The sequence below is a fragment of the Delphinapterus leucas genome, chromosome 10 (genome assembly GCF_059928025.1).
Source record: "Delphinapterus leucas isolate spDelLeu-1000000601 "Yukka" chromosome 10, BTC_Dleu_Yukka2, whole genome shotgun sequence".
NCBI classification, from domain to species: Eukaryota; Metazoa; Chordata; class Mammalia; order Artiodactyla; family Monodontidae; genus Delphinapterus; species Delphinapterus leucas.
The window spans coordinates 20,034,920-20,055,648 of NC_143138.1; the positions used below are offsets into that span (position 1 = coordinate 20,034,920).

The window sequence follows — 20,729 nt, forward strand, 5'->3', positions numbered from 1 at the left end:
AGAACTAACATCCTATAAGCCGTGTGGCGCAGCCAAAAAAAATAATAATAATAATAAAAAGCAACTTAGGAGCGTTGTTGTTGTTGTTGTTTTTAATCCCATGAAAAAGCAGAGAGTATTTCCTCATTTATTCAAATCATCTTGTTTGCTCTTTATTATGGTTTTGAAAATTTACTTTTTCATAGCTAATTCTTAGATATTTTATAGCTGTTGCTGCTATTGTAATTGGTTTCATTGTAATTTTATTTTTGGATCAGTTATTCTTGGTAGAGAGATGTAACAAATTTTTTAAAAATTGCTTTACTGCACTTTAATTGTTTTACTACATTTAATGCAAAACTGATCATCTTAACCATTTTTAAGCATACATTTCAGTAGTGTTAAGTATATATGCATTGTTAAGTGCAACAAAATTCCAAAATATTTTATGTTGCAAAACCAAAACTCCATACTCATTATATAACAACTCCCCATTTCCCTCCCCCCGCCAAACCCCTGTTAACACCATTCTACTTTCTGTTTCTATGAATTTGACTACCTTAGCTACTTGATATAAGTATAATCATACAGTATTTGTCTTTTTGTGATCGGCTTATTTCATTTAGCATAATGTCCTCAAGGTTCATCTATATTGTAACTAACATGTACGAACAGGATTTCTTTCCTTTTTAAGGCTGAATAATATTCCATTGTGTGTGTGTATCATATTTTGTTCAGAAAATATTTGCAAAAGATATATCTGATAGAGGACTGTTATCCAAAATATACAAAGAACTCTTAAAACTCAACAACAAGAAAACAACCCAATTAAAAACTGGGTCAGAATGGGGAGTGGCCAAAATGGTGGAGTAGGAAGAACTTGAGCTCACCCCCTCCCATGGGCACACCAAAATTACAACTATTTACAAAGTAACTATCAATGAGAAAGACTGGATGACTAGAAGAAAAGATCTTCTACAATTAAAGATATGAAGAAGGAATCACAATGAGACCAGTGGGAGGGGTGGAGACATGGGATAGCAAGACTGGCCAACACCAGTTCCAGGAAACCTTTGGCTCCTCACCAGTGGGTCAGCACGAGCCCCGGGACCCAGCCTCACCCACTAGAGGGCTGACACCATCACAGAAACCCTGCAGCTCGTCAGCCACCTGCCCTCGGATCCAGCCCCACTTGCTAGTGGGCCAGCACTGCTTTGGGACCCCCTGGGGCTCTGTAGCCAGCAGCCCCATGACTCAACCCAACCCAATAGCTGGCAAACTCCAGGACACCTCAAGGCCCTCAACCCGTGGCACTGGATCTGGACCCACTCACCAGTGCTTTAGCACTAGTGCTCAGATCACCAGGGCTCTTCAGTCAGCCGGCCTGTGACCTAGTCCTGCCCATTGCTGGCTGAAACAGCCCCATGACAACTTGGGTCCCCCAGGCAGCCACCCCAAGTTCTGGCCCTACTCACTAATGGGTCATCACTAGCCCTGGGATCCGGCCTCACCCAACAGGGGCCTGACTTCAGCCTCTGAAACATTACAGCCACTCAGCCAGCTACCTGGGAATCTGGGCCCACCCACCAGTAGTCCAGCAGTAGGCACAGCACCCACCAGGGCTCTTCAGTTAGCCTCCCCATGCCCCAGCCTCACCCAACAGCTGGCCAACACCAGCTCCAGGACACCATGGGACTGTCATCCAGTCACCCTATATCCAGCCTCATCCACCATGGGACTAGTACCAATCCTGGGAACCCCATGGTCCCACAACCAGCCACCCGGGACCCAGTGATCAGCTACCCTATACCAAGCCCTTTGGAACAGCTGTCTGACATCAGCTCCAAGACATGTTGGGCCCCTAAGCAAGCCACCCTGAGATTCGTCCACACTTTCCAGTGGGCCAGCACTAGCCCCAGGACTCCCCGGGGCTCTACAGCCTCCTGACCCAGCCCCAGGCAATAGTTGGCTGACACCAAGTATAGGACACCTTGGGCCCCTCAGCCAGCTCCCCAAGGATCCAGCCCTCCACACCAGTAGCCCAACACTAGCTCCTGAACCCTCTGGGGCTTTGCTGTCACCTGCCCAGTGTCCCAACCTCACCCAACACCTGGCTCACACCATTTCCAGGATACCTTGGACACCTCAGCCAGCTGTCCTGAATCTGTACACTCACCTGTTGGCCAGCACTAGCACCAGGAACTGGTCTCACCCACCAGCAAGCCAATATCAGCCCTGGAAACCTCACAGCCTTGTAGCCTGCAGCTAGCCACCCTGGGACCCAGCTCCACCCACCAGGGGTTCTGCACTAGCCCCAGGATTCCCTAGGGTTCTGCAGTCAGCTGCCCCTGTGGCCTACCTCTGCCCACCAGCTGGCCAACACCAGCTCCAGGACACCTTGAGCCCCTCAGCCATCTCAGGATCTGGCCTCACCCTTCCATGGGCTGGCAGCTTTCTCACTAGGTGTGGTCTGGCACCACACTGAGCTGCAGGCCAGCCAAGCCTATCAGAGTGCCCATAGTAATAAGCTCACCCCGACAGTACGGCTCAGGCAACCAACATAGAGGGCACCCCTAGAAGATAGCTCCGGTGACCAAAGCGGTGTGCACTACTGGGCCCCATAGGACATCTCCTACATAAGGCCACTCCTCCAAGTTCAATAGTGTAACTGACCTACCTAATACCTAGAAATAAAAACAGAGAATTCAGCAAAATGAGGTGACAGAGGAATATATTCCAAACTATGGAATAAGATAAAACCCTGGACAAACTAAATGAAATGGAGATAAGCAATCTGCCTGATAAGGAGTTTAAGTTAATGATCAAAAAGATGCTCAGGGCTTCCCGGGTGGCGCAGTAGTTAAGAATCCACCTGCCAATGCAGGGGACATGGGTTCGATCCCTGGTCCGAGAAAATTCTACGTGCCGTGGAGCAACTAAGCCCATGTGCCACAACTACTGAGCCTGTGCTCTAGAGCCCACGAGCCACAACTACTGAGCCTGCATGCCACAAGTACTGAAGCCCATGCACCTAGAGCCCATGCTCTGCAACAAGAGAAGCCACCACAATGAGAAGCCCACACACCGCAGTGAAGAGTAGCCCCCACTCATCACAACTAGAGAAAGCCTGTGCTCAGCAACAAAGACCCAACTCAGCCAAAAATAAATAAATAAATAAATATATCTTTTAAAAAAAAGGATGTTCAAAGAACTTGAGAGAAAAATGGATGAACAAAATCAGAAGTTGGAAGTTTTTAACAAAGAGTTAGAAAATATAAGCAAGAATCAAATAGAGCTGAAGAACACAATAACTGAAATAAAAAATACATTAGATGGAATTGGGGACACAGTTCTTGAGGTGCTAGCCTACTGTGTTCCCTCTTTGCCTGGCAAAGAAATAAAGCCACTCTTTCTTTCTCCTCCATTAAAAAAAAAAAAAAAAATTAGATGGAATCAATGGTGGATTAGATGATACAGAGAAATTGATCAGTGAACTGGAAGACAGAGTGGTGGAAGTCACTCAAGCTGAACAGAAAAAAAGAAAAAAAAATTGTTTAAATGAGGACAGCTTAAGAGACCTGGAACAACATCAAGCATCCTAACATTCACCTTATAGGAATCCCAAAGGAGATGAGAGAAAGGGACAGAAAACATATTTGAAGATATAATAGCTGAAAAACTTCCCTAACTTGGGAAAGGAAACAGGCATTCAGGAAACACAAAGTGTCCCCAACAAGATCAACCCAAAGAGGACTACATCAAGACACACTGTATTTAAAGTGCCAAAATTAAAGATGAAGAGAGAATATTAAATCAACAAGGGAAAAGCAACTAGTTATGTACAAGGGGAATTCCATGACTATCAGTTGACTTTTCAACAGAAACTCTGCATGCCAGAAGGGAGTGGCACAGTATATTTAAAGTGATAAAAAAACTTACAACGAGGAAAACTCTACCTGGCAACGCTATTATTCACCTTTGAAGGGGAAATCAAGATTTTACAGACAAGCAAAAGCTAAGAGTTCAGCACCACCAAACCACCTTTACAAGAAATGTTAAACAGACTTCCCTAAGTAGAAAGGGAAAGGCCACAACTAGAAATATGAAAATTATGAAAGGAAAAATTTCATTGGTAAAGGCAGAATACTGAGAAGGTAGTAGATAAAACACTTATAAAGCTAGTAGGAAGGTTAAACATCAAAAGTAGTAAAACAATCTATATCCACAATAAGTAGTTAAGGGACACACAAAACAAGATGTAAAATATGGTGTCAAAATACAGAGGGGTGGGTAAGAAAGCAGAGTTGTTAAAATGCATTCTAACTTAAGAGATCAGCAACTTAAAGCAATTGACCATATATATAGATTGCTATATATAAACCTCATGGTAACCACAAACCAAAAATCTGTAATGGATACACACACCCAAAAGAAAAAAGAACCCAAACATAACACTAAAGATAGACATCAAATGACAAGGGAAGATGGCAAAAAAACTACAAAAGCAACCAGAAAATAATTAACAAAATGGCATTAAATACATACCTATCAATAATTACTTTAAATGTAAATGGACTAAATACTTCAATCAAAAGACATAGAGTGGCTAAGTGGATACAAAAACAAGACCTATACATATGCTGCCTACAAGAGATTCACATCAGATCTAAAGACACACAAAGACTGAAAGTGAGGGGGATGGAAAATGGTATTCCAAGCAAATGGAAACAAAAAAGAAAGCTGGGGTAGCAATATCAGACAAAATAGACTTTAAAACAAAAACTGGAACAAGAGACAAAGAAGGACATTATATAATGATAAAGGGGTCAGTTCAAGAAGAAGCTATAATGATTGTAAATACATATGCACCCAACATACGAGCACCTGAATATGTTAAGCAAATATTAAAATAGAGGGAGAAATTGATAGTAACACAATAATAGTAGGGGACTTCAACACCCCACTTACATCAACAGAGAGATCATCCAGAGAGAAAATTGGTAAAGAAACACTAGCCTTAAACAACACATTAGATCAGATGGACTTAATAGATATATAGAGAACATTCCATCCGAAAGCAGCAATACACATTCTTTTCAAGTGCAAATGGAACATTAGCCAGGATAGATCTCAGGCTAGGCCACAAAACAAGTCTCAGTAAATTTAAGAAGACTAAAATCCTATCAAGTATCTTTCCCAGCCACAACACTATGAGGCTAGAAATCAACTACAAGAAAAAAACTGCAAAAAACAAATACATGGAGGCTAAACAATATGCTACTAAAAAAACCAATGGGTCACTGAAAAAAATCAAAGTAGAAATCAAGAAATACCTGAAGATAAATGAAAACAAAAACACAATGATCCAAAATCTATGGGATGCAGCAAAAGCAGTTCCAAGAGGGAAATTTATAGGAATAGAAGCCTATCTCAGGAAACAAGAAAAATCTGAAATAAATAACCTAACCTTACACCTAAAGGAACTAGAGAAAGAAGAACAAACAAAACCCAAATTTAGTAGAAGGGGGAAAAAATCATAAAAATCAGAGCAGAAATAAATGAAATAGAGGCTAAAAATATAGAAAAGATCAATAAAACTATGAGCTGGTTATTTAAAAAGATAAACAAAATTGATGAAAATTAGCCAGGCTCATCAAGAAAAAGAGAGGGCTCAAGTAAATAAAATCAGAAATGAAAGAGAAGTTACAAACAATACCACAGAAATAAAGGGATCATAAGAGATTACCATGAACAATATATATGCCAATAAAATGGACAACGTAGGAGAAAGACAAATTCCTAGAAATGCACAATCCCCCAAGATTGAATCAGGAAGAAATAGAAAATGTGAATATACTACCAGTGATAAAATTGAACCAAAAAAAAAAACCCAACAAACAAAAGTCCAGGACCAGATGGCTTCACAGGTAAATTCTACTAAACATTTAAATATGAGTTAACACCTATCCTTTTCAAACTGTTCCAAAAATTACAAAAGAAGGAATGCTTCTGAACTCATTTTACAAGACCTGCATCATGCTGATACCAAAACCAGACAAAGATACCACAAAAAAAGAAAGTTACAGGTCAAAATCACTGATGAACATAGATGCAAAAATCATCAACAAAATATTAGCGAACTGAATTCAACAACACATTAAAAGGATCATACAACATGATCAAATGGGATTTATCCCAGGGATGCAATAATGATTCATTTTCCACAAATCAATCAATGTGATGTACCACGTTAACAAACTGAAGAATAAAAACCATATGATCATCTAAATTAATGCAGAAAAACCTTTTGACAAAATTCAACATCCATCTGTGATTAAAAAAAACTGTCAACAAAGTGGGTATAGAGGGAACATACAACATAATAAAGGCCATAAATGACAAGCCCACAGCTAACATCATACCCAATGGTGAAAAGCTGAAAATATTTCCTCTAAGATCAGGACCAGGACAAGGGTGCCTACTCTCACCATTTTTATTCAACACAGTATTGGAAGTCATAGCCACAGCAATCAGACAAGTAAAAGAAATAAAGACCATCCAAATTGGAAAGGAAGAAGTAGAACTGTTAGTGTATGCACATGATATGATACCAAAACCCTGTAAATGCCACCAAAAAAACTACTAGAACTCATCAATGAATTCACTATAGTTGCAGGATATGAAATGAATATATAGAAACCTATTGTGTTTATATACACTAACAATGAACTATCAGAAAGAAAAATTAAGGAAACAATCCCATTTACAGTCGTGTCAAAAAAAAAAAAACCTAGAATAAATCTAACTAAGGAGGTAAAAGACCTGTATTCTGAAAACTATGACACCTATGAAAGAAATTGAAGATGACACAAACAAATAGAAAGATAAACTATGCTCATGGATTGGAAGAATTAATATTGTTAAAATGACCATAGGACCCAAGGCAATCTATAGGTTTAGTGCAATCACTTTCCAAGATACCAATGGCATTTTCCACAGAATTTTAGCAATACATATATATATATATATAAGCCTCAATAATTCCACTTCCAGAAATTTATCCTAAGGAAATAGAGACGCACATGACAAAGATAATCATTACAGAATTATTTATAACAAAATTATATTATAACAAAATATACGACACAACCTAAAGTTCTAGCAATAGGAAATTGGTTCAGTAAATTACAGTATATTAACACAAGTAAATGATAAGCATCATTTATAGATCAATGTTTAAGGCTATTAGAAATGCTCCTAATATAAAATGAGAAAAAAGGGATACTGAAGTGTATATACAGCAAATCTCTATTTAACAAAAAAATTTAATAAATATAATTTTTATGAAAAAGGGTAGAGGAATACTCTAAAATGTTAAATGTATCTCAACAGACGATTAGATTATTTTCTTTTGTTTATCTGTATTTTCAATTTCTTTTCAAAGCATTTATTTCAAATTATATGGCTTATATAATTTTATTAAATTATATATTTAATATATAAGAAGAAGAAGAAATTAGGCAAGTCAAGAAATTTAATGAGCTTCTTACAGAAGACTCTAAAAATCATTAATATAAAATTCTTAAAGCACTGGCATGACTCAGCAAGATAGAAAATCAATGAAGTAACTTAATTAAAATAAAAGGTGTAGTCAAGATTAAAAGCTTCAGCATACCCCAGTCTCTGCAACCTGTTGCAAGTGGCATGCCAAAGTTAGGAAGAGCAAACCACAGACAGCTGCCTACCCTGCCTGGGGGCCGTACTCAGGGCTCAGAGTCTGGTGATGGCCCCTGCCCCATGTCCATAAATACCAGCAGGGACCATGGCCTACCCTGCAGAACACTCAGCAGGGCTCGCCCTGAAGCATCCAAACAAGCTGGACCCAGGCATGATGAGCTCACCTAGTGATCTAGTGTGCTAGTCAACAGACAAGGCAGGCTCCTCAGTTCTCTGGAGTCTAGGCTGAGAGCAAATTTCACTCAAAAGCGAGACACTGGAACCATGCTACAGTAAGTACAACCCCCTTGGGGGTAAATAACAACTCCAGGACTGGCAGATTGACACTGTGTCCTCTCTCAGGATAAGTTTCTATTCGAGGAAGATCTGGAAACTAAAAAAAAAGTGAATATAAATTCTCAGTTTTTATTACAGGATCTACTAGTTGACTAGGAAATTTTCCAAATACTTAAGAAAACATATCAACTGGGTGAAGGGGACGGAATATCTTAATTTTGAAAGGGCCTCATTAGCCTACTAGAATTCTTTGAATGGGTAAAAACAATATGATTACAGTAAAACTAGTAGACAGCATTTCTGTAGATTTTAAATGCCCAAATTCCACCAAAAAACAAACCAAAAAAACCCTGAATTCCACAGAACATGGGCAAATGTTATGGGGTGTGTGTGTGTGTGTGTGTGTGTGTGTGTGTGTGTTTATGTGACTGTCACTTATGGGGAACCATGAAACAGTGGAGTTTTGAAACCCATTGACCAGTTCTGGACTAGAGCTTAATGCTTTCATAAATTACCTAGAATGGTAGTTCCCAATCTACATATTGTTCCCAATGACCAGCCATTAAAAACACCACTATTGAATGAGGGCCAATAAAAAATTAATTTAAAACGGAGGTCTATACTCAAAACGCTTTAGTAACCAATGATCTAGCAGAAGAACATTAGGCTGCAAGCTTCACATGGGAATCTTTCATCACTGCATTTTCCATTAGGAACTGAATAAATATTTGTTGAACCAGTAACGTGAAACCTTCAAGATTGCAAATGGCCTTCACGCTGTTCCAGAAATCAAAACGAGAAATTGAGAGACAACAAGTTCTCATGAGGCTGTTTGAATAGGCAAAATTATGGCAAAAGAGCAACAGGCAAATATGAAGAAACATTTGGGAAAAGTAATTCCAATTATACTTTTAGAATAATGGGTTCTAAGCTAAACTATTTAATAAACAGGCACCAGCTTAGACTATTCCCTTAAGATACTACATTGCATCTTTCATTACAAAAGGCCATTAAACACTGAGTGTTACCAGAAAGGACACTGGAAACACAATGAAATTTGTTCATTCAAAAACCACTCAGTTTCCACAGCTAGATATGCTGTGCATTTTTGGTTCCCTACACCATAAGGAAGACATACCAGAGTTGAGAGAGGTCCTGAGAAATGAGATTGAAGTTATAAAGTAGATGGAAGAGCTTTCTACTTAGAACCTAAAATTTAGAACTCTTTTATTCTGAAGAGATGAAGATTTAGGGGAGAGGGGAAGCATAAATGGAGTACAGGTTTATTCATCAAACTTCAAAATATTAGAGAGGAGAGGGCAGCATTTTGAAGTTTGAAATAAAAGATGTAGGCAAATAAAAGAAGATTTTATCCATCAGTCAGAAAATACACAGTAGTTGTTACAGGTAAACTATATAAATGTAGTAACATCTACACTTATTCAAATCTAGAAGGTTGTTGTTTTTTTTTAAGGCTTTAAGAAAGTAAGAACAAGAAAAAAAATAAATCATTTAGGAGGTTGAGGAATCCCAAGAAAGAATATAGACTGACAAGAGAATCTAACTATTACAAATGTATGAAACAACCTAACTGAAGTGGGTAAGGGGAAAAGTGCTGGCCAAGTATCTTTGGAAATGAATGGAGTCTGTAAGATTAGAGGCACAAGGAGCTGCACATAGGAACTACTATATTCTAGTTGATAAAGCTATTTTGCATAGGGGTATGGGTTAGCAATTCTGATACTTCTATACATGTATACTGGAATTGCATAATTAAATACATGGACAACAATGGTGAGAGCCAGCTTTCTCATTGTTGGAGTGGGACTCAATAGATAAGCAAGGGGATGAAGCTAGAATGATCAATGTGATAATGGAGTACTCAGAGATAAATATATAGCCTTGGATGTGAAAGTTAAAAAAGAAAGGCTAGGGCTTCCCTGGTGGCGCAGTGGTTGAGAGTCCGCCTGCCAATGCAGGGGACACGGGTTCGTGCCCCAGTCCAGGAAGATCCCACATGCCGCGGAGTGGCTAGGCCCGTGAGCCATGGCTGCTGAGCCTGCGCGTCCGGAGGCTGTGCTCCGCAACGGGAGAGGCCACAACAGTGAGAGGCCCGCGTACCGCAAAAAAAAAGAAAAAGAAAGGCTAAAAAGCAACCATCTCAAGGATGTTAAAGAACAATAAAATAATCCAAAGAAAGAATTATAAAACAGAAACTCCGCATATATTAGACAGTATCAACAAAGGTAGTCCTTTGATAATGGCACCACCAAGAAAGTGAAAGGACAACACACAAACCAAGAAAAAATTACGTATCTGATAAGGATCACATATCAGGAATTTATTTTTTAAAAACTCTTAAAACTCAGTAACAAAATGAATAGCCCAATTAGGAATGGTCAAAGGATTTGAAGAGACATTTCTCCAAAGAAGATATATGAATGGTCAGTAACACACATGAATAGAAGCTTCACATCATTAGTCAAGAGGGAAACACAAATCAAAACTACAATGAGCCAACACTTCACATCCATTAGGATGGCTATAATAACAAATACAGGTAGTACTAGTGTTGGTGAGGATGTAGAGAAACAGGATCCAACATCTATTGCTGGTGGGACAACTGAAAACAGTTTGGCATATTCTCAACATGTTAAACATATAGTGTCTATAGGATCCAGCAATTCAACTCCTAGGTCTCTACCCAAAAGAACTGTGGGGCTCCTCTGGTGGCGCAGTGGTTAAGAATCTGCCTGCCAATTCAGGGGACCCAGGTTCGAGCCCTGGTCCAGGAAGATCCCACAGGCCGTGGAGCAACTAAGCCTGTGCACCACAACTCCTGAGCCTGTCCTCTAGAGTCCGTGAGCCACAACTACCAAAACCTGCGCGCCTAGAGCCCATGCTCCGCAGCAAGAGAAGCCACCGCAATGAGAAGCCCGTGCACCACAACAAAGAGTAAACCCTGCTCGCCGCAACTAGAGAAAGCCCGTGTGCAGCTACGAAAACCCAACGCAGCCAAAAATAAGATAAATAAATTTAAAAAAAAGAAAAGGAGATTGAGAATTAAAAACAAAACAAACTGGAAACATATGTCCACACAAAAACTTGTACATGAACATTCATTTAGCTAATTATTCATAATAGCCAAAAAGTGAAACAACCCAAATGTCCATCAGTCGATTAGTGGGTAAATAAAATGTGTATGTCCACACAATGGAATACATGTACCCTTGAACAGTGTGGGAGCTAGGGATGCTGACCCTCTGAGCAGTTAAAAATCTGCACATAACTTTATAGTTCGCCCTCCACACTTCCTCATCCACAGAGTCAACCAATGCTGGAGAGCATGTAGTACTGTATTTACTTTTTTTTTTTTTTTTTTTTTTTTTTTTTGCGGTACGCGGACCTCTCACTTTTGTGGCCTCTCCCGTTGCGGAGCACAGGCTCCAGACGCGCAGGCTCAGCGGCCATGGCTCACGGGCCCAGCCGCTCCGCGGCACGTGGGATCTTCCCGGACAGGGGCACGAACCCGTGTCCCCTGCATCGGCAGGCGGACTCTCAACCACTGCGCCACCAGGGAAGCCTGTATTTACTGTTTTTAAAAATCTGTGTATAAGTGGACTAGCACAGTTCGAATCTACATTGTTCAAGGATCAACAGTACTATTTGGCAATAAAAAGGAATGAAGTAGTGATTGATACATACTACAACATAGATGAACCTCAAAAAATCATGCTAAGTGAAAGAAGCGACACAAAAGACCACATATAGTATAATTCCATTGATGTGAACTATCCAGAATAGGCACATCTATAGAGATAGACAGTAGATTGGTAGTTACCAAGGGTGGGAGTAGAGGTGTGTATGGGAATGGGGAGTGACTGATGGTTGGGCATTCTTTTTGGGGAGTGATGGAAAGAGTCTAAAATTAGATTGTGGAAATAGCTGCACGACTCTGCAAATATACTAAAGATCATTGACTGGTACAATTAAATCAGGTCAATTTCATAGTACTAAATCATACATCAATAAAGATATTTTCAAAAAAAGAAAGGGGCACGTGAGAGAATTCTGGGGTGCTGGTATGTAATGTTATTATTTTTGACCTGGGGTAAACTGGTGTTTGTTTTATAAGTGTTAAATTTTATAAACTTTTCTTATGTACATTATATTGCACAATAAAAATAATGGAGAAGCTGATATTTTAAACATGCTCTTTCAAAGCATATGCACACCTCACTTATTCTGATGTATACAGTCGTCCCTCGGTATTTGAGGGGGATTGGTTCCAGAACCCAAGCAGATACCAAAATCTGCAGATGCTCAAGTCCCTTATGTAAAATGGCATAGTATTTGCATATAACCTACACACAACCTCCCAGGTACTTTAAACCATCTCTAGATTACTTATAATATCTAATAAAATGTAAATGCTATGTAAATAGTTGATGGGGTAGGGTGGGGGGCAGCAATTTCAAGTTTTGCTTTTTACAACTTTCTGGAAGTTTTTTTTCAAATATGTTTGATCCCAGGTGGTTGAATCCACGGATGTGGAAGGGTAAAGCTTGCCCTCCCAGGAGGGAGCAGCCCACTCCTGCCACCAGCTATAATCAATGCATAAGGTCCTACCATGAACATATTTGGCTCTTTTAAGTCTGCCAAATTGCCTCTGTAAAGTGTCTTCTAGTGGCAAGGCCTTGGGAGTTTTGAGTTATACATTAATGAGAAGTGATTCCTGTACATTATGCATGAGTAATAATGATGATGATAATAATTAGGTTGCACCTGAAGGACAAAGTACTAAAGAAAAAGAGAAAAAGACGTTACTCCACAATTTTCACTGTAAATTTCATATCTTTCTCTCTTATTGACTTTTTACAACTTTTTATTTTGAAATAAAGTTTTGAATGAAAATAAAATAGATCCACAGGAATTTGCAGTGATAGTCGAGTCCCCTGTACCTTAGGGGAACTAGCTTCCCCTAATAGGGACATCTTACATCACTTTATTACTGTATTACAATATCAAACCAGGAAGTTGACAGTGGTACAATACTGTTAACTAGAGTACAAACTTTATTCTGATGTCACCAGTTTGTACGTGCAACCATTTTTGCATATGTGCATGTGTCTGCATAGATAGTTCTATGAAATTTTATTCCATTTATAGATTTGCGTAGCTACCACTAAAATCAGGACATCTAACTCTTCCATCAAGACCAAAGAACTTGCTGGATATAATTTCCAAGGACTGCCCTTTATAGTCATACCCCCACTATCGCCTATCCTCTGGCAACCACTGATTTGTTCTCTACCCTTATAATGTGGTCATTTCACAAATGATATATAAATGGAATCCTACAGCATTAAATTGCCTTTTAAACTGTCCAAATGTCTCCCATTAAAAAAATTACAGGGGCTTCCCTGGTGGCGCAGTTGTTGAGAGTCCGCCTGCTGATGCAGGGTACACGGGTTCGTGCCCCGGTCCAGGAAGATCCCACATGCCGCGGAGCGGCTGGGCCCGTGAGCCATGGCCGCTTAGCCTGCGCGTCCGGAGCCTGTGCTCTGCAATGGGAAAGGCCACAACAGTGAGAGGCCCAAGTACCACAAAAAAAAAAAAAAATTACAGCTCAGCCTCACATACTCTGCAGCTAGTTCTCTTTCTCCTCTCCTTCACAGTCAGACATACTTTCTGTGGTGGTGGTTTCTACACACCTAATAGCTTATTAGTTTTCACCCTACATTTCTGGCCATTCTTCTGTTTCCATTGTAGACTCATCCTTCTCTACCTGGTCATGAAATGTTGTAGTTCCTCAAGGCTCAGTTCTGTATCCTCTTCATTTGACGTTTTCCCCCCAAGGGATCATCCATACCCATGGCTCCAGAACACAGTAACTCCCATATGAGCAGACCTGAGTCAGGAAGCCCTATGTGGAGAGCTAATTGCCTTTTGTACATGTCCATTAGGATGTCCTAAAGACCCCTGAAACTTAGTGCATCCAAAATCCAATTCAGCACATCTCACCCATCCCCAAACTTTCAAATGTCCACCATGCCACCCCTGTTATCTTTGACCCTTCCCTTTCTCTCACTCTCCCGTGTTCAATTCAAGTCTGTCAATTTAACTTTTAAGTCTATCTCATAAGCATCCCCTTCTACAACCCCGATCCAAGCTACCATCATCTCCCTTCTGGGCCACTGCCATGGGCCCCTACCTGGTCACCCTGCATTCACTCTCTGCTCTTTCCGCTATGGCCAGAATAACATATGTGAAATGGAAACTTCACAATAAACTCATCCTGCCAATCCTTCTCCCACCTCTTAAAAATGCCTCGTATCCTCCCATTGCTCCCAGGAGAAAGAACAAAATTCCTAATATGGCCTAAGAGGTGACGCATAGGGACCCCTAATCACTTCCTCCAGCTCTTTTTTTTTTTTTTTAGTGGTACGCAGGCCTCTCACTGTTGTGGCCTCTCCCGTTGCGGAGCACAGGCTCTGGACGCGCAGGCTCAGCGGCCATGGCTCACGGGCCCAGCTGCTCTGCGTCATGTGGGATCTTCCCGGACCGGGGCACGAACCCGCGTCCCCTGCATCGGCAGGCGGACTCTCAACCACTGCGCCACCAAGGAAGCCCCTCCAGCTCTTTTTGAACTCTATTCTTTTTTCTATGACACCTGACCTTCTTTCATTTGCTCAAAGTACAGCCCTGTGCCCAGAATATACTTCCTGATGCCTTTGTTCACAGATTTAACTCTCCTTATCCTTTTGATCTCAGTTCAATCATCAACTCCACTGGGAAGTCTTCCCCAACACCCCAAAGAAGGTCAAATCCTACTATTATAAACACTCACAGCACTATGTACCTGTGCCTTCATGTGACTTATCAAACTTTTAATTTCATCTTTAATTATGAGATTAATACCTGTATCCCCTAAAGATAACTAACAGACACACGAAGGAAGGAACCATGCCTGTATGAGTTTGCCTTGTACCCCTTAGAGCCTAGCACACATGAGAATTCCAATGAATATTTGTTGAAAGAATAAATGAACATTGCAATTACTGGCCCACAGTGATTCCTACAAAAGCTTTCTTATGAACCTGTAACCTGTTCATATTTTCTTAAGAACTAGCATGTACCCAAATGTGACACTGATATTTTAAAAATTAACTATCCTACAGACAGTGCCCCATTTATGACTAGGTGGCAACCTTAAAGTTTACTTGTATTGCAGTTAGTATTTCCCCATAGAAACAAGTTGTTAATGGCAATTACGTGCTAATCCAGCCTACAAAATCTTATCTATGCCCTGAAGAACTCAGCATTTTCCTGTGAGGGGCTGTAAAACGAACTGCAGCTTTGAGCCATAAATTCAGGGCACATCTCAGTCCAGACCACACTTCAACTCCAAACCCTGAGTCCTCTGGACTCTTTCAGCCCTAAATCTTTAGCACCTCTTTTGGTCCTATGGCTTTCTGAGGCCCAAGCAGAGCAGTAGGTAGTGTACTGGCAGAAGGAAAGTTCCAAAAGACAAGATACACTGGCAACCAGAGGAAAAATAAGGGAAATCTACAGAAAAGATGTCACCAGTGACAGGGCTGGGTGAAGAGGACAGGGCTTGGAGAGAGGGGCTCTGGCAAATAGACTATCCAGGGCAAGCAGGGCATGGGGAAGGCAAGCTCGGTACCCAAATAACTGGGTGAGCTGTGAATCAGATGTTTCTGAGACGGTGCATACTATATCCACAAAAATTGTTTTAATACCATGAACTCCACCCCATCGCCCAAGAGCTCTCAGTTCTTGTACCTTTTCACCAGAAGAAGTAAAGACAAACTACCAAAAATATCAATCCTAAATTCAGTAGGAAAACAATTTTCAACTGTACCTTTGTTCCATTCCAGGTAGAAAGGGGCCAAACAGCACAAAAACGTCTCCTTAGAGAAAGTAGAAACAGAGTGAGATTGAGATCTTCTTTTAAATGATGTTTAGAATTTCTAGAATGGCTGCAGCTTGGAAATTTCAATTTGCTTGGTAACAGACTTGATTTGATTTCTTCAGAGAAAACCTTTTCAAAAGCAATTATGAGAGCATAGCAGGCGAGTCAGACTTCTGGTAAAATGCAGGGCTCAGTCAGCTGATGTGAATTTCAGTTGTCTTTATATATCTTCGAATGTTTCTGTTACTGTTCAGGCTCCACCCACAGCCTAGCAGCTTTAGGTAAACACCCAATTCCCTGCCAACACCAGAATATGAAGTGTATGTGTGTTGGGGAGTGGAGGGGAGCGGTGGGGTGGGGGGTGTGTTTGGCAGACCCCTCAGTGGGGTGAAAGAGGAAAACACATTAAGGAAGAATTAATATCCTTCCCCAAGCTTTCTGAACTCTTCTGAAAGTGACTCAGCCTGTCACATACACACAAAATGTTTTTTTTTTTAATGCAGTAAGAATAATTGCTTTATTAGAAAAAGAAAGGATCTCCGTAGAATATTTCCCATTGGGGTGTGGTTTAGTTCTGGCCTCAGTTTATTTCTGATCCCTACACTCCTCTGTATTTCTGTCTTCCCACCCCTAGAGCCCCAACCAGTGTCAATTCAGGGTCCACTCCTGGATCTCCCAAGAAGTCTGTGGTCCTGCCTCCTGTTTGACAAATATCCTGTCTTTTGGCTGGTCACCGTTCCAGCTCTAGCAAACAGGTTTTCTATGATTCTTTAAACAAGTACAATAAAGTGAAGAGCTCTCTGACATTTTGTCTGCCCATCTAGTTTTAAAAACTCATATCAAGTCCTTCCTTCTTCATGAAAATCACCTACTCCATTTCTCACCCATTTTTTCTTCCTCCTGAATTCCTAGATAATTCTGCACCTCACAATTTGCACTTTAGGAAAAAAGTAATACTAAGTTCTCTAAACATTTTATTTGTGTTGGTCTTGTCTATTAGATTATAAGCTTATGGAGTGCAGGGAATGTGTCTTAGGACTTGTATTCACCATGGTACTTACAATGATGTATAAGCAAACTCAGTGGCAAATTCCCAAAAAGCAGCAAGGGTCAGTTTTAACCACACCAGTTCTAGTTGGAGAAATGTCTCTTAATAGGATAAAGGAAGAAAGGGCTTCTACATAAGGCAATTCTTCTAGTTAACACCTTGTCCTGAAAGTAGTCTTTTCTTTCCCAAATCAAGAAGCTCTCTCAAATCCTTCCTTCTCTTATTCTAGAAGACATCACATGATTTTTTTAAATTGAGGTATAACAAAGTAAGGTGTACTAATCTCACATGTACATAGGTATATATCCATGTAACTACTTCCAAGGTATAGAACATTTCTAGTACTCCAGCTAACTCCACTCCATTCTAGTACTCTAGTACTCCAATCAATACCCACTCAAGGATCCATGCTTGGATTAATCAGAAGTGGCTCCCTGGCCCTTTCTGCCTACTGAGAATACAAGAAGAAGTCAGCGACCTGGAAGGAAGCCCTCACCCAGCCATGCCAGTGCTGTGATCATGGACTTCTGGCCTCTAATACAATAATGATTTGTGGGAGATTGTTTCAAGATGGCGGAGTAGAAGGACGTGCTCTCACTCCCTCTTGTGAGAGCACCAGAATCACAACTAACTGCTAAACAATCATCGACAGGAAGACACTGGAACTCACCAAAAAAGATACCCCACATCCAAAGACAAAGGAGAAGCCACAATGAGACGGTAGGACGGGTGCAATCACAATAAAATCAAATCCCATAACTGCTGGGAGGGTGACTCACAAACTGGAGAACACTTACACCACAGAAGTCCACCCACTGGAGTGAAGGTTCTGAGCCCCACGTCAGGCTTCCCAACCTGGGGGTCGGGCAACAGGAGGAGGAATTACTAGAGAATCAGACTTTGAAGGCTACTGGGATTTGATTGCAGGACTTCGACAGGACTGGGGGAAACAGAGACTCCACTCTTGGAGGGCACACACAAAGTAGTGTGCACATCGGGACCCAGGGGAAGGAGCAGTGACCCCATAGGAGACTGAACCAGACCTACCTAATGGTGTTGGAGGGTCTCCTGCAGAGGTGGGTAGTGGTTCCGTCTCACCGTGAGGACAAGGACACTGGCAGCAGACGTTCTGGGAAGTACCCCTTGGCATGAGCCCTCCCAGAGTCTGCCATTAGCCCCACCAAAGAGTCCGGGTAGGCTCCAGTATTGGGTCACCTCAGGCCAAACAACCAACAGGGAGGAAACCCAGCCCCACCCATCAGCAGACAAGCGGATTAAAGTTTTACTGAGCTCTGCCCACCAGAGCAACAGCCAGTTCTACCCACCACCAGTCCCTCCCATCAGGAAACTTGCACCAGCCTCTTAGATAGCCTCATCCACCACAGGGCAGACAGCAGAAGCAAGAAGAACTAAAATCCTGCAGCCTGTGGAACAAAAACCACATTCACAGAAAGACAGACAAGATGAAAAGGCAGAGGGCTATGTACCAGATGAAGGAACAAGATAAGACCCCAGAAAAACAACTAAATGAAGTAGAGATAGGCAACCTTCCAGAAAAATAATTCAGAATAATGATAGTGAAGATGATCCAGGACTTTGGAAAAAGAATGGAGGTAAAGATCAAGAAGATGCAAGAAATGTTTAACAAAGACCTAGAAGAATTAAAGAACAAACAAACAGAGATGAACAATACAATAACTGAAATGAAAACTACACTAGAAGGAATCAAAAGCAGAATAACTGAGGCAGAAGAACGGATAAGTGACCTGGAAGACAGAATGGTGGAATTCACTGCTGTGGAACAGAATAAAGAAAAAAGAATGAAAAGAAATGAAGACAGCCTAAGAGACCTCTGGGACAACATTAAATGCAAAAACATTCGCATTTTAGGGGTCCCAGAAGGAGAAGAGAGAGAGAAAGGACCTGAGAAAATATTTGAAGAGATTATAGTCAAAAACTTCCCTAACATGGGAAAGGAAAGTCACCCAAGTCCAGGAAGTGCAGAGAGTCCCATACAGGATAAATCCAAGGAGAAACACGCCAAGACACATAGTAATCAAACTGGCAAAAATTAAAGACAAAGAAAAATTACTGAAAGCAGCAAGGGATAAATGACAAATAACATACAAGGGAACTCCCATAAGGTTAACAGCTGATTTCTCAGCAGAAACTCTACAAGCCAGAAGGGAGTGGAATGCTATATTTAAAGTGATGAAAGGGAAGAACCTACAACCAAGATTACTCTACCTGGCAAGGATCTCATTCAGATTCGATGGAGAAATCAAAAGCTTTACAGATGAGCAAAAGCTGAGAGAATTCAGCACCACCAAACCAGCTCTACAACAAATGCTAAAGGAACTTCTCTAAGTGGAAAACACAAGAGAAGAAAAGGACCTACAAAAACAAACCCAAAACAATTAAGAAAATAGTAATAGGAACATAAATATCGATAATTACCTTAAATGTGAATGGATTAAATGTTCCAACCAAAAGACACAGGCTTGCTGAATGGATACAAACACAAGACCCATACATATGCTGTCTACAAGAGACCCACTTCAGACCTAGGGACACATACAGACTGAAAGTGAGGGGATGGAAAAAGATATTCCATGCAAATGGAAATCAAAAGAAAGGTGGAGTAGCAATACTCATATTAGATAAAATAGACTTTAAAATAAAGAATGTTACAAGAGACAAGGAAGGACACTACATAATGATCAAGAGATCAATCCAAGAAGATATAACAATTATAAATATATATGCACCCAACATAGGAGCACCTCAATACATAAGGCAACTGCTAACAGCTATAAAAGAGGAAATCAACAGTAACACAATAATAGTGGGGGACTTTAACACCTCACTTACACCAATGGACAGATCATCCAAACAGAAAATTAATAAGGAAACACAATCTTTAAATGACACAATGGACCAGATAGATTTAATTGATATTTATAGGACATTCCTTCCAAAAACAGCAGATTACACTTTCTTCTCAAGTGCGCATGGAACATTCTCCAGGATAGATCACATCTTGGGTCACAAATCAAGCCTCAGTAAATTTAAGGAAATTGAAATCATATCAAGCATCTTTTCTGACCACAACACTATGAGATTAGAAATCAATTACAGGGAGAAAAACGTAAAAAAACACAAACACATGGAAGCTAAACAATACGTTACTAAATAACCGAGAGATCACTGAAGAAATCAAAGAGGAAATCAAAAAATACCTGGAGACAAATGACAATGAAAACACGATGATCCAAAACTTATGGGATGCAGCAAAAGCAGTTCTAAGAGGGAAGTTTATAGCAATACAAGCCTACCTCAAGAAACAACAAACATCTCAAATAAACAATCTAACCTTTACCTAAAGGAACTAGAGAAAGAACAAACAAAACCCAAAGTTAGTAGAAGGAAAGAAATAAAGATCAGAGAAGAAATAAATGAAATAGAAACGAAGACAATAGCAAAGATCAATAAAACTAAAAGCTGGTTCTTTGAGAAGATAAACAAAATTGATAAACCATTAGCCAGACTCATCAAGAAAAAGAGGGAGAGGACTCATATCAATAAAATTAGAAATGAAAAAGGAGAAGTTACAACAGACACCACAGAAATACAAAGCATCCTAAGAGACTACTACAAGCAACTCTATGCCAATAAAATGGACAACCTGGAAGAAATGGACAACTTCTTAGAAAGGTATAACCTTCCAAGACTGAACCAGGAAGAAATAGAAAA

At 40.4% G+C, this 20,729-nt stretch overlaps 1 protein-coding gene across 4 annotated transcripts in view; it reads right to left on the reverse strand.

The window, feature by feature from the left end:
- Window positions 1–20,729, reverse strand: part of LOC111168554 (cytidine monophosphate-N-acetylneuraminic acid hydroxylase) — a 92,931-nt gene that overhangs the window by 59,790 nt on the left and 12,412 nt on the right. Inside the window, exon 2 of one of the 4 annotated variants that reach the window (XM_089918428.1) lies at window positions 15,878–15,915. In XM_089918428.1, the coding sequence (XP_089774554.1) occupies window positions 15,878–15,915 (38 nt within the window). Of the gene's footprint in view, window positions 1–15,877; window positions 16,104–20,729 lie in introns of those variants that run through there. The other 3 variants (XM_089918426.1, XM_022562323.2, XM_022562327.2) reach the window with 3 other exon arrangements.